This window comes from Globicephala melas, chromosome 6 (assembly GCF_963455315.2).
Source record: "Globicephala melas chromosome 6, mGloMel1.2, whole genome shotgun sequence".
Taxonomy (NCBI): Eukaryota; Metazoa; Chordata; class Mammalia; order Artiodactyla; family Delphinidae; genus Globicephala; species Globicephala melas.
Window position 1 is genome coordinate 104,745,613 of NC_083319.1, and position 24,305 is coordinate 104,769,917.

At 46.2% G+C, this 24,305-nt stretch overlaps 1 protein-coding gene across 2 annotated transcripts in view; it reads right to left on the bottom strand.

The window, feature by feature from the left end:
* Window positions 1–24,305, bottom strand: part of SCARA5 (scavenger receptor class A member 5) — a 165,980-nt gene that overhangs the window by 123,992 nt on the left and 17,683 nt on the right. For both annotated transcript variants that reach the window (XR_011377556.1, XM_030879115.2), the window contains exon 3: window positions 17,168–17,296. Coding sequence is in view for 1 of the 2 variants with exons in the window: in XM_030879115.2 (XP_030734975.1) it covers window positions 17,168–17,296 (129 nt within the window). In the remaining variant the exon portion in view is untranslated. The remainder of the gene's footprint in view (window positions 1–17,167; window positions 17,297–24,305) is intronic.

The following is a 24,305-nucleotide window of genomic DNA, read 5'->3' on the forward strand; positions in this document are numbered from 1 at the left end:
CGCATGTGGCCCCTGCTCTCACAGAAGGCACAGTTTAGTGGGGAGTCATAGAAACCACCAGCCTTAATACAAGAGTGAGATGAAAGATGGGCTAAATGGAGGCAGAAGGGGGACACCAGGGGACCTTTTCCGAGCTGATGGGACGTCGAAGGTCTAGTCCAGAAATTATCAACCTGGAGTCCCTGATATAACCTCTAAAGAGCCTCAGGGTAGAAATGGGTTTTCTAGGCAACCATCCGTGTGCCAGATGATCAGGTCTCCAGGCTTCCAGGCCACACAGCTAGTGACAGTGCTGAGGCCGGACCACCAGTGTGGAGACCTGTCCTCCTGGGGCAGCTGCTGACTTGCCCACGGTGTCCCGGTGAGGCGGAAGACAGAGCCCACTCTAGAATGTGAGTGCACCCCGCCAGCCCCCCGAGAACGCTGCACTGGTGTACTTGAGCTGGGACCAAGGAACCCAGGTCCTTCCTCTTTCCCACAGGAGGGTGTGTATTGCATATGTGTTTAATTTTCTGTATATTACAATGTTTTGACATCTCTTCCTGGCTGGGAAGGGACAGCCCCTCCCTGGGCTAGCCAATTCTTAGAGATGATAGCAAGAGCCCAGCCTGATGCATGCCTATGATTTGCAAACTAACCAACCCAGAGCCACACCTCCTCTATCTGGCCTGTGCACCCCAGGAATCAATTTTCCTCTGTCCTAATCATCCCAGGGCCAGGTACCAGGCAACTAGAGGCCACCCCGATAGCCCACAGCCCACTGGAATTATTCAAAGTACCCAATCTTAAACTTTTTACTCTGCCCTTTCTTTCCTTTCTTTGATCCCCAATACAGGTCATGACCAAAGTACTCCCCTCACTCCTGTCTTCTGCCTCCTGAGCGCCCTGATGCTTCCCCATGTGGCTCTGTGTGGCATGTGTGCCTCCGTCTCTGGGACCTGTGAGTACAATACATTATGTTTTCCTCAGCCTCTCTGTCCTTTCCTCTTGTGGCCGCACCTGACTGACCATATCATGAAAGAATATGAAATAGGGAGTTTCCCTTGAGATTCAGCAGAAGAGGAAGCCCAAAATGTTTTCTTAATTTCAATGCTTTTCACCAGCAATGACTTCAAAGTTACTTCCATTCCCTGGTATACTGGATCAAATAATGTCATGTCTACCCAGAACCTGTGAGTTGGCCTTATTTGGAAAGTAGGTCTTCGCAGATATAATCAAGTTAAGTTAAGATCATACTGGATTACAGTGGGCTCTAAATCCAATATGACTGATGTCCTTACAAGAAGAGGGAGTTTGGACACAGAGACACAGGCACACAGGGAGAAGGCCACTTAAAGATGAGGCACATATTATAAGATGTAGCTACAAGCCAATAAATACCAAGGATTGCTGATAACCACCAGAAACTAGAAAAGACAAGGGAAGATTCTCCCCTAGAGCCTCCAGAGGGAGTGCAGCCCTACCTGCACCTTGATTTTGGACTTCTAACCTCCAGAACGGTGAGAAAATAAATTTCTGTTGTTCTAAGCCACCCAGTTTGTGGCACTTTGTTAGGACAGCCCGAGGAAACAGATAGACCTGGGGAGTCATTTTCTGATCAGCTCAAAGTTGGAATATGAGGGTCGGGGTAGAGATCCCAGTTTGTATGCACCAAGTCCTTGGAAAGGTGGAGGACAGTGGACTCTTTCTGCCTTCACTGCCATCACCTAAGGGCATGGGCTGCAGACCCAGCAAAATGCTGCTTCCTTTGGGTCCTGAGTCCTCAGCTGGTTACCCAAAGGGCAATTAAGCTACTTCCTCTATTTCTCAAGAGTAACAAGACCTTCCTTGTAGACCCAACAGTGACAAACCATTTACACATAGTTAAGACAGAATAATTAAAAATCTTGTCCTTCCATGTAAATTGGTGCACTCTTTCCCTAAAACCTTAAAGACATATATCCACTGTGACCCAGCAATACCACCATCAGGAATCTATCCAAAGGAAATCATTGGACCGTTATGATTTACTTGCTATATGGACAATGGCTTATGTGCAAGCATTATTTATTATAGCAAAAAACAGTGAGACAGAATGGATTTTTTCCCTTCTCCCTTCACTTTCTTCCTCATTATGACACATACCCAACTCCTTTTGGGACCAAGCAAAGGCCAAGGTTGGGCTGAGAAAGAAAAGGGGTCCTTTGTAAAAGGCCACAAAGAGAAAGAAAGGTGACAGGAGTTCCTTTTTAGCACAATAGTCCATGGGGAAATTGCTTAGAGTAGGTCATTTTTGCAGGAGAAGGTCTGATACACATAGATATCTGACCCTGAAGCAGATCCAGTGAGGGATGTTTTTCTTCATTCTTGTTTTGGACTGAATTGTGTCCCCTCCAAATTCATACGTTGAAGCCCTAACCACCACCACACCACCCCAACTGTGACTGTATTTGGAGATAGGACATTTAAGGAAGTAATGAAGGTTAAATGAGGTCATAAAGTGAGGGCCCTAATTTAATAGGACTGTGGCCTTATAAAAAGAGAGAGACACACCAGGGATGTGCACATAGAGGGAGGACCATGTGAGGACACAGTGAGAAGGCGGCCGTCTGTAAGCCAAAGAGTGAGGCCTCAGAGAAAGCAAAGCTGCTGCCACCTCGATCTTGGACTTTCAGCCTCCTATCTGTGAGAAAATAAATTTCTGTTGTTTAAGCCATTCAGTGTGTAGTGTTTTGTTATGGCAACTTGAGCTGACTAATACAATCCCAGTCCCTCTTTCTGTAGTCTAGCCCAGAGGGAAGCCAGATGGCCTGAAGGCTGACATCCAGGACCAAAGGCTGTGAGGAAGCGGTAGGATGGGGTGGGGTGGGATGGCGGAGGAGGAGGGGCCTATTGGGCCAGGTCATCCAAGCAACCGAGCAACAGGGAGGCTCCTTGAAATGTCAGGAAAGGGATGCTTAGATGGCCCCAAAGTCCAAAGCAAATGGGCACAGATGACATGCTGCAGACGCCCTTTTCTCTCTCCACCTGGGGGAGGACCAGGTGGGCCACTGGAGCCTGGGCTGAAAAGGGCAATCCCATGCCCTCCTGAACTCTGCCAGCCACAGAACAATGTCACCATTAATCAACTGTTGCGTCCTGTCCCTCATGCAGAGTTGGAGACATTAGTGTCCAACAATGGGGATTTGGTTAAAGAAAGAATGGTACACCCATAAAATGGGCTTCATATCTTAGATGGTTATGTTACCAAGCAAGGTGAGGAATAAGGGAGGCTGGGATAAGGAGAAATGGTGAGTTTGGGTTTGGGACTGTGACTCTGAGGTGCCTGGGTGCCCTCCATGTGGAGCTCTTTAGAAGGCATTTGCCTGTAAGGAAGGACTTAGGGGCTCAGGGTCCTCAGAATGTGCAGGAGGTGCTGGAGGCTGTGAAAGTGGACATATGTTAGGGGACACAGGTCACGGCGCTGAGGCCTGCTCCTAGCGTGGAAGGAGTTGGGCGTGCACACGGGGGAGAAGTCACAGATAAACAGATGACCTCATGCACTGCTGGTGGGAACGTAAAGTGGTACTGCTGCTATGGAAAACAAGTAAGGAGACGCCTAAAAAAATTAAAAATAGAGCTACCTTGTGATCCAGCAATCCCACTTCTGGGCATATATTCAAAGGAAATGAAATCAGGATCTCGAAGAGATATCTGTTTATTGCAGCATTATTCACAATAGCCAAGATGTGGAAACAACCTGAGTGTCTGTGGATGGATGAATGGATAAAGAAAATGTGGCATATACATACAATGGAATATTACTCAGCCATTAGAAAAGAAGGAAATCCTGCCATTTTCAACAACATGGATGAACCTGGAGGATGTTACACTAAGTGAAATAAGTCAGAGTACTGTATGATCTCACTTATAGGTGGAATCTAAAAAAATTAAACTCATAACAGCAGAGAGTTAAAGAATGGTTGCCAGGGGCTAGCGGGTAGGGGACGTGGGGAGATGGTGGTCAAAGGGTACAAAGTTGCAGTTATGCACCATCTAAGGTCCAGCATGGTGACTATAGTTAACAATACTGTTACAATAGCCAAGACATGGAAGCAACCTAAATGTCCATCAAAAGAGGAATGTATAAAGATGTGGTATACATATATACAATGGAATACTACTCAGCCATAAAAAGGAATAAAATAATGCGATTTGCAGCAACATGGATGGACCTAGAGATTATCATACTAAGTGAAGTAAGTCAGACAGAGAAAGACAAATATCATATGATATCACTCATATGTGGAATCTAATTTTTTTAAAAATGATACAAATGAACTTATTTACAAAACAGAAACAGACTCACAGATTTCGAATACAAACTTATGGTTACCAAAGGGGAAACGTGGTGGGGAGGGATAAATTAGGACCTACTATATATAAGATAGATAACCAACAAGGACCTACTGTATAGCACAGAGAACTCTACTCAATATTCTGTGATAACCTATATGAGAAAAGAATCCAAAAAGGAATGAATATATGTATAACTGAATCACTTTGCTGTACACCTGAAACACAATATTGTAAATCAACTATACTCCAATAAAATTGAAATAAATTTAAAAAACAGTACTGTACTGTACACTGGAGATGTGCTAAGAGAGTAGGTCTTAAGTGTTCTCACCACACAAAAAATCTTAACCATGTGAGGTGATGGATACATTAATGGCTTCATTGTGATGACCTTTTCATAACATATATCAAAACATCACATTGTACACCTTAAATCTATATAATTTTTGTCAATTACATCTCGATAAAGCTGGGAGGCGGGGAAAGCTAAAAGCAAGAAAAAAGAAAAACAGTTTAAATGGAAACTTGGAGCATTTGATTTTATCCCCAAAGGAAGTAGAAGTTATAAACAAACAAACAAACAAAAATGAGCCAAGCAGAGAGCTTTGAGAACAAAGGGAGGCACCAGAAAGCATGTGCCTGGTTCTAGATGACAGCTGGCACCCCTGAGGAGGGTGCACAGGAAGACAGGGCTTCCCGGGGGACCAGGAGCTTGGGGGGATCTGGAGCCTGGGATGCAAGTCTGTACTGGGACACAGAGGCATGGGAAACCCTGAGCCAGACACCCCCTCCCTGGGCCTCAGTCTCATTTACAAAGTTGAGGTCAGGACTACCCCTTCCCAGCCCTGGTTTTATTTGTCCTTCGGCCTCTCCCTTGCTCTGTGCCCTCGGGGCATTTGTCCAGCTCGCCATCTGTGTCCCCTGGTCCCGGCCTCCAGGAAGCCTCTACTGGCCGCCATGTAAAACCAGGCAGGGGCAGCACCCACATACGTTTGGAGAGAACTGAGGGTGTGTTGGTGAATCCAGGCCAGTCAGAACTAGGCTGGTTGCTGTGTGTGGTGTTCCTGGGGTTATAGAGAGATTCCCATGGCTTTTTTTTTTTTTCCATTACGCAGGCCTCCCACTGCTGTGGCCTGTCCCGCTGCGGAGCACAGGCTCCGGACGCGCAGGCTCAGCAGCCATGGTTCACGGGCCCAGCCGCTCCGCGGCATGTGGGATCTTCCCGGACCGGGGCACAAACCCGTGTCCCCTGCATTGGCAGGCAGACCCTCAACCACTGCGCCACCAGGGAAACCCTCCCATGCCTTTTTTAAAGGGTGGTTTTATTAAATCACCAACAACATTAGAGGAAACTGAGAAAGAGGAATGTGTGCCAATAAGCCTCACTCTACCACAGTTGTTTTCATTCCTCCAAGTTCCCTTCCACCCTTTCTCCTTTTATATGCACATCTGCTTGCACAAATGCCCTGGAGCCTACACATGCAATTGGGCAGTCTTTTCTCCCTTGACATGATTTCATAAACGTTTCCCCATGTTGCTTCATAGTCATCATTTGGAATGGCTGTGTAATATTCCTTTGTGTTGACTTACCAAAGTTTAGCTAAACAATCCCTTAGGGTTGGTATTTAGGTTTCTTTCCAGTTTTGAGTGATGCTGAATAACATTGCTAGGAGTTTTGAGGTTTTGTCTTCCTTTGTAATCATTGCATTGAGTCAAACGCAGGATTTCTGAGCCAAAAGGTACTAACTGCTTTTATAGATCCTGAAAGGACACGATGACTTCCTCAAGGCAATCTGCTTGTTTATTCAGGCTGGAGGGCCACTAATGGTCAGGGGACAGGTGTTAATTTGTAAATCAGAGACACCTTTCCTCAACTCCTCCCAGAAAGATGCGGTTTTTTTCCAAAACCTTGGCAGATAATATGCTGAAATGTTACACAGAGGACAACTGGCCAGACCCGGTCGTCATTGACAACAGCAAGAAGGAGAAACAAAGAGCTTTGCAGAAGGACTCCCTCCCAGAGTGACTCAGCACAGCTAGGGCTCCGGATGATTCCCCAGCTTCTCCACCCTCGGAACTGGCACCATCGTCTCCTAGAAGTCACTTCAGACAACTTCACTGCCCTCCCTCATGTTCACGCAGGTACTAAGTTGGGGTGGAGGTTCCAAAGACCCCACATAGAGATGGGGATCTTGTGAAAAGGAGGGCTGCCTCTGGGTAGCCCCCCTAGATGACAGCTGAGCCCAGAGCGATGCTCTCATCAGAGAGGAGTGCGGCAAGGGACCATTGGGAGAGGCCACCCATGTGCCCTGAGCTGGAGCAGAGCCTGGGCCTGCCTGTCTTCTGGGATTTCCCGAGGAGGGGAGACTGTGGAATGAGACCACCCCAGCAGGATGAGCCGGGAATACGCCAAGGGGGCACACCCCACCCCCTGCCCCAGTTCCCCGCATCCCTTGGTTTGCTCTGAAAAGGATCTTGGGGAACGTGGGGCTCCCACAAAGGGGCACAGAAAAGGGCAGGAGCCCAGGGATGCCTGCAGCCATCAGTCCATGCTGGGCTGCTCAGGTGGAAGGGCAGCTGAGGCCAAAACACTCAGTTTCCCAACTCTGAGGGACTTCTTAAGGATGGATGGCGTGGACCCCCTGGTATAAACCAGGCATTGTGCAAGACATTTTATGTGTTATTTCACTGAATCCTCATAATACTGATAAGTGATCATTATTACCCCCAATTTAATGTTTTTTTTAAGGAGGGTTAAATAATTTCCCCAGATCACAGTTCATAAATGATCAAGCTGACATCTGAACTCAGGTTTGCCTCGTTCCAAAACTTCTGTTTCTTTGCTCTGTACTGTGTTTATAGTTTATCTTTGCATATCTGCTCTTCCCGTTGCTATGATCTTTATGGCAGGGGCCTCTCTTCATTCCTCTTTGTATCTCGCTGTGTCTAACACACTGCCAGGCACGTTGTTGGCACTCAACAAGCGTTTGTTGTTTTGGATTTGATGCGAGAGGGCTCCAAGCCCCCGGGCGGGGGCAGACGAGGCAAAATGCCTAGGATCGTTGCAGAAATTCCAAGTTTATAACTCCTTCTCTCCAAAAGAGCAAAGAATGAGAGCTTGTTGGTGGTTCAGCTTCAATCCCAGGCCACACTCAGAGCCATCAGTGAGTGATGAGATCTCTATGTGCCCCGACAGCTAAGGGCACATAGAGCAGAAGATAGAACCAGAAAGCAGAAGGAAAGGCAGGTTTCACAGGTGCAAAGGCTGCGCCATGAAGAGGGAGTTGATAGCTGCAGAAGGAAGCAAGAGCCTAACTCAAGCCCATTCCATCTTCTTTTCGCTTAAATAAGAAAGCTCTTTTCTTAGGAAGACCTGGGTGCTGCGTTCACAGTGCCTCTAAAATTTATTCCAATCCTGGCTTCTGCGAGAGAAATCAAAGCAATTGGCAAGGCTCTCTTGCTATTTTCTGTACAGATATGGACGAATGAGGGCTGGATTGTGGTACGGCTGATGGGAGTTATTTTTTGTTTGTTTGTTTTGCTTCGTTTTGTTTGGCCGTGCTGCACGGCTTGTGGGATCTTAGTTCCCTGACCAGGGATCGAACCCAGGCCCTCAGCAGTGAGAGCACGGAGTCCTAACCACTGGACCGCCAGGGAATTCCCCAGTTGACGGGAGTTATTCTCGATTACAATCACCTAACAACACTGATGATACTTAACTACATGCCATGGACTACTGTACGCAGTTTACATGGATGGATTAATGTAATTCTCACCGCAACACTTTGAAGTGGAGAGTGTTATCACTTCCACTTTATAGATGGGAACACTAAGACTCAGGAAGCTTGAATAACTTGCCCAAGGTCACACAGTACGTGGCAAAGCCAAGATCTGTACCCTGGCAGTCCGACTTTAGCTCCCATGCCCTTGGACTGTGAGGGGTAGGTAGTACCTCCAACTGGAGTCCGGGGTAAGAGAAGTCCCCAATTCACACATTCCCATGGTCCTGTCCAGGTTCCCACTGCCCCACTGCGGGACCACAGGTGGGCACAGGCAACTCCCCCGAGCCTGTTTCCTCATCCAGATACTGTGAACTCTTTTCTGGAGTCCTTCGATTGTTAGAAGGATTAGATGACATCATGTATGTGAAAATTCTTTGAAAACTGTGAAACACAACACAGAGGAGAAAGATTAAAGGGTTAATTAGTGGTCAGTACAAGCCTGGAGGGGGAGGTCGGCAAACTTCTTCTGTAAAGGGCCAGGGAGTAACTATTTTAGGCTCTGCAGGCCATCTGGTCTCTGTTATAACAACTCAGCGCTGCCCTTGTAGTAAGAAAGCAGCCGTAGACAATACACAAATGAACAGGCACGGCTGTGTGCCAATAAAACTTTATTGACAAAAACAGGCAGTGGCTGGATTTGGCACGTCATCAAGAGGAAGGATTCTAGGGGATGTAGCTGAGTAGGTCCTCTGCCCTGTCCTATCTAATTATTGTAACAGTTTGATTGAAGACCCAGAGAGCATATTGTCAAGTTTGCAGGTGACCTTCCCCCGTGCCCACTTTTCTCATTTCAGGGGTTGTTGGAAGCCTCCATCAAAGTCAAAGAGATATGAAATGTCTCCCATGCAGGGCAGTGGAATATTTTGTGGAGAAGTCAGGATGTCAAACTTCCTTCTTCCTTTTCCTCCCTCTGCCCTGGAGCTAAGGTGAGGCTGGGGGTACTTCTGGGGGAGCTCTGACGGCAAGGCCCACACAGCCAAGGTGGGTTGCAGGAGAAAGGTGGTTTCTTAGGTGGGGTTGGTCTAGGTTTAAGGAAGAAGGCTGGTGGGGGTCTGTGAGGTGTCCCCACCTCGCCTCACAGGACGGTAGAGCACGTGCCTAAGCTGGCGTGCCTTTGATCATGTCCTCCTGGGAACTGTCCACGTGGCGGCCGGCTGTGGGATGGGGATCGGGTTGGGATGCTGGCTCAGACACGACTGATGACACAAGACTGAGAGGAAAAGTTAAGTGACAGATGTCCGAGTCTGGATTCAGACTCGTCCAACAGGCTGCGATACTTGGCAGAAACCTGTGTGATGACGTGGAATTGGGATCAGTAACAAGATCTGCATTTAGGTGAAGGCAACGACAAAATCAACCAAAAGCTGGTTGTACTGATGTGGGACAGAGGAGCCCTCGCGAGGCAGTGTTTCTTTTGAGAGAAATCTGGGCTTGGGGTGGGTGGGCAGTGGACATGATTATTAATGGCTGCCTAGTATTCCATCATTTCGACGTGGTATCACGTGTTACTATGAGTCACTGGTGGGAAGGCTCATGAAAATTTAGGCTACGTCAGCCTAAATTTGATCTGGAGTGTCCAGATCAAAGTTCGTCTGGGAATTCCCTGGTGGTCCAGTGGTTAGGACTCCGAGCTTCCACTGCAGGGGGCACGGGTTCGATCCCTGGTTGGGGAAATAAGATCCCGCATGCTGCATGGTGCGGCCAAAACAAAAACAAAAAACGAAACAGACCAAAGTTGGTCACAGCCCAGCAAACCCCGTCCTGGCCAGGCCACACCAGCAGTCCTGTGTCTATTCTGTTTACCACTAAAACCTGGAGCTCGTTGGGAGGGGCTGGGAGGATGTCCATTATGTTGAGGTGTTCAGTTTAGGCCACACACTAAATGAGCATCTACTATGTGTAGGACATCCCGTTAGGCACTGGGAATACAGAGATGAACAAGACACGGTGCTTTACTGTGAAGAGCTTTCTTTTGGACTAGGAGGGGAGCAGGCACATAAAATGATGACTTCAATATAATGTGGCGAGATCAGGGCATCTCACAGAGGCCCCCAAACCAGGTCTCCCAAGCGACTGTTGCTGAGCCTGGTATTTTCAACTCCCTGGGATGAGGAGACAGCCTTGTTGTGAGCTGTTCCTGCCAGAGAAACTAGAAACAGCGTGTGTGGGACAGTCAGGGGTGATTAGGCAGGAGTTCCCTTTCACTCGTGTCTGTTCTTCCATAAGAGCACAACACCTCTTCTGTCTGGGGAGTCGGGAGGGAGGTTCCTGCCCTGGGAGGGAGGTTGTTCAAGGCGTCCCCTGAAGCCCCTTCCAAGGCTCAGCTCCCGAGTAGCACCGCAGAGCTGGCTCGCCCGCAGTGCTGGAAACACTGTCCTGTTTCTTGGCACCCTGTTCCCTGGCATCCTGTTCCCTGTGCTGCCACAGCAAGTGCAGGGTCCCTCAGAGTCTCCAGGCTTCCCCTGTCAATTTATTGGAACCATGTGGACTCTGAGCACATCCCCTCCCACTGCACCGAGCACGCCTAGTTCCCTCTGTTCATACACAAAACCACTGGGTGCTCAGGCTAAATGAGGAGGTTTCTAATCCTTTGCTATTCTGACAGAATGTGCCGGGCACGAAGAGTTTTCATGCATGGATTAATTTCATCCTCACGACAACCCTAGGGGGCTAGGTACCATTGTCATTGCATGCAATAGGTGGGGAAACTGAGGATTTGAGAGGTTAAATGATTTGCCCCAAGATTACAGAAACATTCAGAGGCACAGCCTGGACTTGAACCCAGAAATTTACTCTCAAAACCCACAAGCCAAAGAGAACATAGCTACTCTCTTAGGATGTTTGAAAGACACATAGAATAATAGAGCTATCATTTAGCCCATTGTGTTTCAGACTTTACTTTGTACCCCATTCGTGGATCATGAAAAAAATGTGTGAGTTGTGACCATTGTTTGTTAAGTGAACAGAATAGAAAATCATCAGCATTCATCATACATTTAAGATTATTTCAGTTATGAATATATGTGTGAAATAGTTGTCATGTAAAATGTATTTCTTAATGTAGGTCATGGTCAAAAAGAGAAACACTGATCTCATCCAACCTGCTCATTTTGTAAATGAGTGTACAAAGGTTCAGCCAGCAAAGTGATTTCTCCCAAGATTACAGGGTGTTAATGGATGAAGTGGGACTACAGACCCAAGTTTTTCTGACTCTCAGTTTATGTTATCAAGCTTAACTGACTGCAGAGAAAACCAAGAAGAAGCAAAAGTCATAATACTGACAGTAGGCGTAGTACTACTACAATAATAACAATAATAGCTACTACTTTTATCATGTTGAATGTGTGCCAGGCGCTTCTCTAAGCGCTTTAGATGTATTAACTTATTTAACTCTCATAAGAACCCAAAGAGGCAAGTACAATTACTTCTCCCATTTTCAGACGAAGAAACTCAGGCAGAAAAATTTATGTCACTTGGTTAACATCACATAGCTGGTAACAGAGAATGGGGAATTCAAACTCAAACAGGCTAGCTTCAGAGTCTGTGGTGTTAACCAGCATAAGGTACTACATGACCCTCTCTATCCTAATGTTCTCCCTAAATGCTGTAATGCCAATACAGTAGATACCATGATGTGTGTGTCTTAATATAATTACACACCTACTTCTTCTGTTAGCCAAGGGTACCTGATGGTGAGTCCATAATTACCATGTCATTTAGATATTTGGCTAAAACTGAAATCATCATCTTTTTTCCACAACTAAGACCCCCTCTAAGGTACCTTGTCTCATTCGTTCATTCATTCATTCACATGTTTACAAAATCATGCACTTGCAGAATTGAATAGAGTAGGCAGAATTAATTTTAAAAGACAAAACTGGGCATAATACCCTTCCTTGTTCCAAAAAGGATTAAGACAGTTTATGAGGATACATAAAATATTCTAAAATAACAGTAGATGAGAACAAGATAAAGGAAGAACAAGTTAGAGACACTAAATGAAGGTAAGAATGAGACTAGCAGAAAAACATTTTCCTGGAGGTCCATATACTTGCTGTGGGTGGACCAGAGATGTCTCCAGGTTTCCATTTTAATTGCCTACAAATCCACACATCTTACAAAGGGATGACAATTCGCTCTCAGCTTGCATTAACTACCGCCCCAAGAGTGATTTTAATGACTTTCAGATCCACAGTTTCCTTCAGGTGAAAACAAACTAATTCCTCAGGAACAGTATTTCTCCTTCTGAGACTAAGACAGAAAATACTTTCTCCACGGGTCCTCTTAGTTGATGTTATCTAACAGAACAAACAATGTCCTCAAGGGCACCCTCACAATAAGCACAGGATGAAATCGCATGTGCTGTTTCTGACAGTGTCCCAGAAAAGGCTGAGGGCATCACGCTCTAAATTCCAAGATGCACGATAGTATCAGTAATCTGCCGTATCAAGGGATGTGGGCTCTGAGCATGCTGTTCCCAGATTGCGACAGACCTCCTTGAAACAACGTGATCTAAAAAGGGGGGTGCTCAATTTAAACAACATTTGGGTCACTTGGTGTTCAGCTCTCCCAGGCTGAGGCTGCCCCAACCCCTCCAGCTCTTGAGAATCAGGCTCTCCTTTGCAGAATTTGGCACGGAGCCTTAGCTACATCACACCGTCCTAATGTGTACGTGTGTTAGGATTTTAAATCCTCCCAGAGCAAGAATTACATCTTTTGTTCCGTAGCTATAGACTGCATGTTTTTGTTCCTCCCAAATTCATATGTTGAAATCCTAACCCCCAAAGGGATGGTAGTAGGAGGTGGGGCCTTGGGGAGATAATTAAGTCATGAGGGTGGGGTCCTGAGGATGGGATTAGTGCCTTTATAAAAGAGACCCCTGAGAAATCCTTAGCCCTTTCTTCCATGTGAGGACACAGCAAAATGACGGCCATCTATGAACCAGAAGTGGGCTCTCACCAGACATGGAGTCTGCCAGTGCCTTGATCTCAGACTTCCCAGCCTCCAGAATTGTGAGAAGTAAATACTTGTTGTTTAAGCCACCCAGTCTGTGGTAGTTTGTCAAAGCACCCTGAACAGACTAAGACACCAGGGCTTGCTCTGTTGTCCTAAACCCACTAAGCACTCATGCAGAAGTTAAGTACTTATTGAGGATGTTGATGGCAATGGCTGACTGCTATTAAGAAAGGATTAAATTAAGGCATGATAGGAGCCCTTAGTTCACCAGGAGCTCTCCCTGGTCCAACTCTATAGTCTGGATTGCTGTAATGCTCCAGCTTTCCACCAAATTAGATCCCCAGATGTTGACACGTCCCCTTTCTGCTGTTTCATGTCACAGTGGGAGTTCAAATTCTTCAATGGAGCCATGGCAGGCAAGGGGAGGAAGAGGTAGTTCCTGATGACCACCCTTTGTCACCACAGTGATGTCCCACAATAGTCATGGATAAGGTTGAACCTCCTCTAACCCTTGAACTCCATCACAGAGGACATCTTCCATAAAGTGCTAGATGGAGGACCTCCTGACCATATGACCATCCAATCTCAATTCTCTTGTTCATGAACTTAAGCCTGAGAGTCTTTACTGTCCCCAAATGAACACTGGAACAGAACAAAAACATAATAGGAAACCATCAGTCCAGGTAAAGTGGGTTGAAGACATAGAAAGGCCTAGAGGAATTTGGGAAGATTGGACCGATGCCACCTTCTTGGGAGGTGATGGAAGACTGTGGGCATAGAACCCAGTGATGGTGTGGGAATATCAGAGGAAAGCTCCCAAGAGGATGCTGGTCAGGAATGTAGAGTTAGGTGGCGGGTAGAAAGCCCAAATGAGTACATAGTTTGGACAATGGCTGGATTAACCTGAGAGGGGATGCTGAGATGCTGCATAAACACAGATATAGTATTTGTCTTTTATTTCGAATAATTGGATAGAGAACGGATTCAAGAGAAATCCCATGAGAGATTTTATGAGTAATATTTTTATGCAGTGAGACTATAATTTGGTAATATTGAAGTAAGAGCAGGCATCTGTACTTCAATCAAGTGTTACCAATCAGGTATTCAGACATGGCACTTGGTTGCAGTGGTTAATTTTGTCATCCAATTGTCAGATGTATGAGCTTTGTGTCGACGACGAGGAGGTTTTGAAGTCTAAGAGTAGTTCATACAGAACTCCTCTTGTCTTAGCTAGGGCTGCTATAACAAGGCCCCACCCTCATGACCTAATTAGCTCCCTAGTGCCCCACCTCCAAATACCATAGGCCAGGTGGCTTAAACAACAGAAATTTATTTGTCGCAGTTGTAGAGGCTGGGAAGTCCAAGATCAAAGTGCAGGCAGATTTGGTTGTTGGTGAGGACTCTCCTCCTGGCTTCAGACGGCCCCTTCTCCCTGTGTCCTCACATGGCAGAGATCTCTCTCTCTCTCTGTGTGTCTCTCTCCCCTCTTCTTATGTGGCCACTAACCCCATCATAAGGGCCCCACCCTCATGACCTAATTAGCCCCCTAGGGCCCCACATCCAAATACCATCACACTGTGGGTTAGGGCTTCATATATAAATTTTGGAGGGGACACAATTCAGACCATAGTACCTCCTATGAAAGGTGACCTCAGTAGGGCACTGGAGAGCAAGTTCTGCCCCAAATGAGGAAGCAGCCACAGCAGGACACCTAAGAAAAGGCCAGGCTAGCTCTGGTTTACACTGAACCATGCATCTCCCCACCATCTTGGTGTTTTTGAAAAGGAGCATCCCTGGAGGTCTTCAATCAGGGTAATCTGAAGAAACGTCCTACCCAACATCAGGCAGGGCCTCTTTGAAGAACCCTGGACTCATCCACCACATTCCTAAGTCCTCTCCCTAGGGAAGGGGTAGCTGGTGACGATAGTTTTTCACTGGCTACCCTCCTCAAACCTTTCCCAGAGGCCAACATGATTTTCCGGACAAGAAACTGGGAGGGTGACAGTGGCCAGGCCACAGAGCAAAGAGATAAAGTCTGATGCTCTGTTTCATCAGATCAGTTCCAATCCACCCCAAATTTTCATTCCACACAGGCAATCTGGTACTCATAAACTTCAGGTTCAAAGGTAATTATGATGATCAAAATCCTCCCCAGATTTCCACATGGAATAACAGGAAGCAAGGCAATGTTTCCATTACATTAGGAAACCATGCTCCACCCTCCTTTCTGAAACTTCCAGAACATCATCATAAATCCCATTCGACCTCCAAGCCCGGAGAAGAGCCTCTCTGCATTGTGCTGGGTACCACTTCTTGTTAGAAAGTCTCCTCTATTTTGAATGGGAATTTGTCTCTTTACAAAATCCACCCATTCACTTAGTTCTACCCTCTGAGACCACACAGAATATGTCTGTCCTTTTCCACATGGCAGCCCTTCAGACCCCGGAAGAGAACTTTCATTCCCCTGAAACCCAAGAGATGATGCCCTTCCAGGCCTTCCAGGCCTCCAGAGACCTGCTCCAGGGTCCCCACCAGCCTGGCTCTCTCCTTTAGACCCTCTTCCGTCACCTAAAAATTCTTGTTCAACAGAGTAGTTGTAATACCATAGCCCAGCTTTCCTGCCGGGCTGAAACACTGTCCAAAAATTTTGTAAATTTGTTATGGTCATGGCTGCCAAGCCCACAAAACCCAGATCCCAATCTCTCACTGAGCAGCCCAAGAACATGTTCAAAGAATCCTCTGGCTGGACATCATCCCTTGGACGAATCATTAGTTTCTCTCATTGTTGCTGCTGGCTGCCCCCCAACCCAGGTCAATGGTTGATGGGACAGACACCACCCCTAGTGATGCCCTTTGCCCCGAGTGTGGGAATCTGAGGGCAAAGGCAGCATTGAATATCCCATCACCGGGCCCAAGTGACTAGTCTCACTTGACAGAAAGTGACACGAGACCAGGGATTTCTAGTGAGGGGTCATTCGCAAGGGCTTAGCCTCCATATTACTAGAGTTAAGGGCAGGAATTAAGAGTTAAGTCAAGGACCCCACCCTCTGCACTCCAAGTCAGCTCTGTCTGGCCAGCAGCCTTTCTCTGACTACATTCCCCGTACCCACCCCGGCCCCTCCATGCAACACCCACACTTGCTCTGTGTACATCTCCTCTGGGTCACCACAGCACTTGTGTGTCAACATCAAAGGCCCCATCATAGTCCCTGTCGCATTCTGCCTTGAGACAGGGCTCTACCTCTGTGTTCCCACCTCCTCCCCTAGACTGGAAGCTCCAGGAGGGGAGCCCCTGGGTCTTATTTGGCAGTGTCTCCAATCCTAGCATCCCTTGGCCTCACTTTGTCAAGCCTTATATACCTCCATCAAGGTAGGTGGGAATTGAGCTTCTCTCCCTCTGGGTGGGAGTCAGGAGAGACCACCACAGTCTCTGTCCCTATCTGCTCCACCATCTCCATCATGGTGGTCTGACCTGTGTGTGAGCTGGGCTGATCAAAGCATGGGATCTTCCATCTGATCCCTTCGTGGGTCCATGAGCTCTGCTTCTGGCCTAGAGGACATGGTCCAAAGTCCAGCCTGTCACTAGCCTGTTCTACAGACAGAAACTGGGGAGAAGAGCCCGGCTGACCTGGGGCAAACTCATCCCACCCCCAGTAATCACAAAGGGGCAGCAGGTTTACCATGACCCTGATTAGCCTCAGCAACAAAGTGTCTCATAACTCTTTTCATCACATCCCAGGACAGGGGGCCCAGCCTGCTCAGTATGAACCATAGTGCAGAGCTCTAGGGAGGCCCAGTGTAACGCACAGCATCACACTATGAGGCAGGACAAGGTAGAAGCCACCTGGAGCAGCTAGGTCTCTACTCAAGAGATTTCCCGTGCTCATATAGCCCCTGCCAGCTCCTCACCCCACACAGAGCAGGCAATGATACTCAGACTCATGCCTGGTTGGAAAGACCAGCCAGCTTCCTCCTTTGTGGTTTCCATGGTGAGAAAAGCAGTGTTTGAGTTCCTGACTGTGGGGAAGAAGAGCTCCAGCTCCCCAGTTTTCCCATCTGCTCTCACTTCTCGTTCACCTCCTTAAAGGCCAGGATGGGAAACGATGCTCTTACCTGCTAAGATGAAGATGCCCACGAGAATCAGGAAGACCAGCAGGTAGAGCCCAAGGACTGCATGCTTCAGGGCCGACAGGGAGCCCAGCTGGGTGCAGCAGCCACCCGCCCGTCCTTTGTGGCACGGACCTACACAATAAGGGTAAGAAGAAGAGGGAAAAAGACATTTGAAAATCCCCAAAGCCCTTTTTCTCTTTTGGTCTCATCTCTCCCTGATGCATGCAGATGTCCACATGGAACCTCTCACACAACTTCTGCACATCTGTAATGCAGCTGGAATGGTGGGAAGCTTTTCTGAATCGTGAGAAGCTTTTCTGCTTCTATCTCTCCTCCCATCCTCTGTGCTCACGAACTAGCCAGACAGGCATGCCCACAGCTCACGAGGCCACGCAAACCCACCTCCTAGAGCCAGTCCAAGCCACAGAGAAAGCTCAAATAGGCTGGAATATGTGTCCTTTATAAAGTGTTATTGTCCCATGTGATCAGGAGAAGATGGAGAGAATTTTAGAAAGAGGTTGCAAACTCCAGCTTCTAACAGTGGCCTGGAAGGGATGTGGGCCAGGTGGGCCTGGGGAACCCAACAGTGCATGCCCAGTCTGGAAGAGGTTGCCATGCAGGAAGAAGGGCCGGGCGTTGGCAGATCCAAAAATCACTTCTCCAAACCACTTCTGGCTTCAAGACAAGTCAGAAGTGATTTGGAGAAATCTCCCTTTTTTTAAGTGTTGACAACTAATTAGAGAAAAAAAACACAAAAAACAAAAAAACCACTAGGGAGCGTAAACAAAACAAAACACATTTACGTGCCGGATCCAACCACCAGTTTACAACCTCGGGTTAAGATTTACAGGAAAACATAGTACCTAACTTCATCCCGTGAAACTACACAAGGCTCACCAGGTTCTGGCCAAAATGGAACAGCAAAATATCAGAGTTCTAATGGAACTTATGGATTGTCTAGTACAACCCCTTCTGTTTACAGATGAAGGACAGCAAATGTTAGTGACAAACCCTGGGTGAGGACCCAGGTGCCCTGACTCTCTGTCCTCTTTCCACTGGACTTCTCCTTTGAGGCAGCCTTCAGATGGCTGGTGCAGAGGCCAGCAAGCTTACCAACGTCCGCCTGCTCTTTCAGCTGACAATGGAGAGGAAGGGATGCCGTCCCACCCTGACCCCCAGCACGGCAGGTAAGAATCTATGGAGGGGGGACTTCTCTGGTGGCACAGTGGTTAAGAATCCGCCTGCCAATGCAGGGGAGACGGGTTCAAGCCCTGGTCCGGGAAGATCCCCCATGCCACGGAACAACGAAGCCCGTGAGCCACAACTACTGAGCCCGCATGAGCCTAGAGCCCGTGCTCCACAGCAAGAGAAGCCACCGCAATGAGAAGCCCGCGCGCCGCAACGAAGAGTAGCCTCCGCTCGCCGCAACTAGAGAAAGCCCACGCACAGCAATGAAGACCCAACACAGCCAAAATATTAATTAATTGATTAATTTTTTTAAAAAGAATCTATGGAGGGCATTTTTTTTTTCAAAGTACACATGTCCCTATTATGCACATTCTCCACCCCCTGCAAGGGAGACTATTGCCAACTGGAGAACATCGCGCATAGAGGCATGGGTGGGAACCGGAAAAGGCTGACAGCAGATGATGAAATAATTGAGAGTCAGAAAACCTTTGAGGTGCTTCGGAGGCTCCTTATCACCTCTCAGGTAACACGGCCACCTGCACGGCCTTCAGGAGGTTTGGTGACCACAAGGGAAATGGCGGTGACCACGCTGGTGCCCTGGCTCTCCAGAGGTATTGTTCAGTGAGGAACATTTTCCCACGCATTTACTCCATTTTATTGAAAATGCTGTTGTTAAAACAGCTAAGTAGGACTATTACATAATATTTCCGTAAAACATCGGGTACGATTTGGAACAAGTTGTCGAGAAATACAAATTCAGTTACCGTTCTCATCAACACTTAAATGTTAGCAATTTTTCTAGACTTAACCTGATTTTCCACAAAGACCTGCACATCTTTCTAACTCACCCTAAATCTTCTTTTTCAGAATTTTCTATCTCTTTCCACACAGTAGGATCTATAACCTGTTTTGCTCCTAAATACGCAAGCTTCTTGTAGCATTTTGTCTTTTTTTTTTTTCTCGTGAGAGCCGCTGGCTGGCGGATTGCAACTCTTAGAGAACAGTTTTTTTCCCTTGAGAGTCAAAGCGGTAGGCATAGCATAGTGTATTATACAAATATTAGTATCTTTATTGCGATGGTTGTTCCAGCTCTCCTCATCCCTGCTTTTCTTGACATAATGATGAGAATAATGGCAGTCTAGCTACTGGGAGGGGTCAGAAGACACCCAGGTTGAAATGCTATTGTCCTTGTGTTTATCCCCAATCCATCTTGGGCTTCTTCATTTGTTGCCTTTGTTTGATCCTCTTCTTATTTCCCTTGAAGGTTTAATTACGTTTAACCGTATGCTGTTAACTGTTCCAGTTTCACTGAAATGTTCTATTTCTTGTTCATTACAAAAAGAAATCGTTCTCTCAAAAAGATGTTGATATAATTTTTTGCACATAACTTTTTTATTGAGACACAAGACATTATATTAACACTTTGCCTGAGCTCGAGGCAGTCTGTTTAGTAAGCTGAACATTAATACAGGAACGGATTAAGTGCAAGCAACACACATTCACGGGTTGACTAGTAAGGCTACTTAACGATTTATAAAGTGCTAGATTAGTGCTAATTGTCATTCAGTTTGAAATTTTTCACCTTGGGGAGGAAAACAAAGCAATCAGGACCCCTTCCATCCTCTAGGAATGAAAACATTTTCCTAAACCAATCAGTCACAAGAGCAAGGGCTACTTTTCCTTTACTCCCACTAATTAGAACATCATCCCTTTATTGTCAAGTCTGTACTAACTTTCAATATTTGGCAGAATGGGGGAGGAAAATCACACAGCCAAGAAGACTGCTAACGTGCATTTTGCCCCGTTGCTTGCACGTGTATTGCCAGCTCATTGTAAGAGTGGGGCGAACTGCAATGATATAGTTCTATTTTTTCCCCATCAAAAAAGAGTAGTTCCCTTCTCCTCTACCTGAGGCTTCTGTCTAATAGCAAGCACCCCTGGTGACATGTCCCTTCATCAACTTACACACACAACATAGACCTTCCTCTGAGAGAGCTCAGTCCCCTTAGCAAGACTCAATTACCTTGCGCATTACACAAAATCCATTCTAGATAGAACATAAAAAGGGTTTCAAATAGAGATTTTGCAGAAACATTCAGTGATCTTCCGTTCCACAAGCGGAACTTCATTGAATGTTTCTGGCAAGATGGCTAGAGAATATGATTGTAAGGGAAAGAAGACAATTTAGGGGAAAGACAAGTTACTAAATCTGCCCAAAACACATTTATTGACTTTTTAATATAACATAGCAGCAGCATGTTAGCTGAGTAGACCATTCAAATTATTTAAGCTTGGTGGAAGATTGAAAACACTCCAAAACAATGCAATCAGTAAAAACAGTATGCTCATTTGTTTTTTTAAAAAAGTAAAAGAAATGAGCCATGAAAAGACATGGAGGAAGCTTAAGTGCCGATTAGTAAGTAAAAGACACCAATCTGAAAAAGCTACTTACTGTATGATTCCAGATTTATGACATTCTGGAAAAGGCAAAACTATGGGGACGGTAATAAGATCAGTGGTTGCCAGGGGTTGGGAGTGGGGAGGGATGAACAGGTGGAGTACGGAGGACTTTCAGGGAGGTAAAACTCCTCTGTGTGATACTGTAATGATGGATACATGTCATTATACATTCGTCTAAGCCCATACAATGCTCAACACCAAGAGTGAACCCTAATGTAAACTATGGACTTTGCACGATAATGACATGTCAGTGTAGGTTCATCAGTTGTAACAAATGCACCTCCCTGGTGGGGGATGTTGATTATAAGGGAAGCTGTGCACATGTGGGGCAGGTGGTACATGGAAACTCTCTGTAATTTCCACTTAATTTTGTTGTAAACCTAAAACTGCTCTAAAAGTTAGTCTATTTTTAAAAAGTAAAGGTTTTTTAAAAATATATATTTATTTGGCTGCATTGTGTCTTAGTTGAGGGATCTTTGTTGCAGCACTCAGGCTCCTCTCTAGTTGTGGCGCGGGCTCTAGAGAGTGTAGGCTCCGTTGCCCCGAGGCATGTGGGATCTTAGTTCCCCAACCAGGGATCGAACCCACGTCCCCTGCAGTGGAGGGCAGATTCTTAACCACTGGACAACCAGGGAAGTCTCAGTAAAGGTTTTGACTTATGGATTGTTGGGGTAAAAACTCTAACAGACTTTTATTGAACATCCACTGTCCTACTGTGGTAGCCCTACTGTGGTAGCCAGCCTTCAAGGTGGCCCCAGATGATCCCATCCCCTTGTATAGTCTCCTTCTGCACTGTACCAGGATTGGCTTGTGTGACCAGTAGAATATGGCAGAAGTGATGGTGGGTCACTTCTGAGATGAGACAAAAGACACTGCAGCTTCCTTCTTGCTTACTCTTTCTCTTTCTTGAAATATTCATATGGGGGGAAGCCAGCCACTATGTCATGAATACACTATGGAGAATCTACACGGTAAGGAACAGAGGCCTTCAGCCAACAGCCACGTGAGTGAGTCTGGAAGCAGGTCCTCCAGCCAAATCAAGCCTTCAGATGACTACACCCTGGCTGAGATCTTGACAGCAGTCCCATGAGAGACCCTGAGCCAGAACAACCCATCTAAGCTGCTCCCAGATTTCTGCCAGATTGGACTATGTGGATACACATATTTTCTGAGCAGAATTTTGGATCTGAAAAAATAAACAAAATCTTGGATTTCCTTGCACACACATGGCTTCCTCAGAAATGGAGTGAGATAACAAATTTTGTTGTTTTAAGCTGCTAAGGTTTGGGGTCATTTGTTACGCAGCAGTAGATAACTAATACACTATGGTAGACATTGGGAAATACAAATATAACAAGCTGTGTGAGGGAGAGATTTTGTCAGTGTCATTCACGTCCAACTTTCCAGTTCCTAAACCAGTGCCTGGCACACAGCAGACACACAGAAAATATCTGTTGAATGAGAGATGAAGATACAATCACTGCCTTTCAGATGCTCACACCCGAGGGGAAGAAGACATATAAACTGATAACTATCACACAAGTGTGAATGAAGCAGGTGTAGAGGGGCGATATGGCACAAGCAAAGCATGGCACTGCAGAGGCAGTGAGTCCTTCTGTGTTGCAGGTCATCTCAGGGTCTGCCTTGAAGAGGCAGCAACTCAGCAGGGCTTTGAAGGACAGGCTTTTGTAGATGGGCTGAAATCCGTTATCTTTCTCTCCAGCTTTATCGTCTGATTTATAGCTATCAGAAATTTGAAAACTGACTTGAAGAAGAAAACTTTCTTCTTCCGTGTGAGAACTGTTCTGAGGAAAGTACCAGACCAAGCTGTTAGTTATTAAACATAGTCGTTGCTTGCAGACATGCTCACACACAGAACCAGATCGAGGGAGAGAATGGCACCAAGAAAACAAAACAAAAACTCTTCCAAGATCTGGGAGAATCAAGAGAAAGGTTTTCATCTTGCAGTGGCCCCCAGAAAGGCGGGTGACATCTCAGACGATCAGGAAGCCAAGAGAAGGAGGTTCAAGAGGTTGGAGAAGACAGTGACTCTAAAAGGGCAAATAGGAACTAAAAAGTACGTACAAAGTGACTTGCAGACTGGGTTCCGAAGGCCAGGCTGGGAGATGTTGTGTGGAACCGTGCTTGGTGATGAATGGCTAGAAGCAGCCCGATGGGTGGTTTCCCCACCGCTAGACACCCATCTACATGTAGCTGCACAACTTTCCCGTAGCTGAGTACCCCTGGGCTATTATTTTCTTTCTCACTCCACTTTTTTTTTTAACTTAAATTTATGTAAGAAGGAAATTTTATATCATCCTCATAAGTGGAAAATTAGTATCTTCCTATTCCATTATTATTAATGGAATAAATAAATGGTACTTATTCCTTTAAAATAAATATCTAACTATTAAAATAACAAATTCACACCCATATGTCACCTTGAATACCACTGTCGTATATAGTCACATTCTGAGAATCACTGACTTTAGTAAAAGTAATTAAATCACAGTTCAGTGCAAGTTGTGGAGAAAAAGTTGATGCCCTCCATAGAAGAATTCACTTATAGAGAAGCAAAACCAAACTTTTTAGATGGTCAAGATTAAGAATAATCTAGAAGGTAAAATGTTAAGGATTAAGTGCCATTGAAATAACCACGTCAGAACCTTGCCCTCATCTCTGATACTAACCTCATTATTCACAATTGTCGATTTCCATCTCTCCCTGCCCTGCTGTCTAAAGGTCCTCTGAGACTCACCCATTTCCCTACCCATCAACCAGCACACAGCAGAACCGCAACAAGGTTCTTTGCAAGAACAAAGATATGTGGGGCTTCCCTGGTGGCGAAGGGGTTAAGAATCCGCCTGCCAATGCAGGGGACATGGGTTCGAGCCCTGGTCCGGGAAGATCCCACATGCCGCGGAGCAACTAAGCCCAGGCGCCACAACTACTGAGTCCACATGCCACAACTACTGAAGCCCGCGCACCTAGAGCCCATGCTCCGCAACAAGAGAAACCACCTCAGTGAGAAGCCACGCACCTTAACCAAGAGCAGCCCCCGCTCGCCACAACTAGAGAGAGCCCGCGCACAGCAACAAGAACCCAACGCAGCCAAAAATTAAATAAATTTATAAAAAGAACAAAAGACATGTGTAAGTCATTTATTTTTGGTGCAAAGACTGGTTCTTACAGCTGTTGTATGCAAATAGTTGACACATTTTTGTTGGCTGAAAAACAAATTTTTGAGCAAAATTTTGGTCTGAAAAAATAAACAAAATCTTGGCTTTCCTTATTCACCCATGACTTGGAATAGACACTTAGAGCCCACATAGGTGAACTGTGCGAGCAATTCATTGGAACTGAACTTAATCCTAGCTGAGCAGCATCATCACGTGTGGTGCTGTGGATGACATCCAGAGGCCTAAGCCACAACCTTGGACGTTCTTGTTCTGATTCAATGATGAAATCATGCATCTATGACATCGAGGTACCC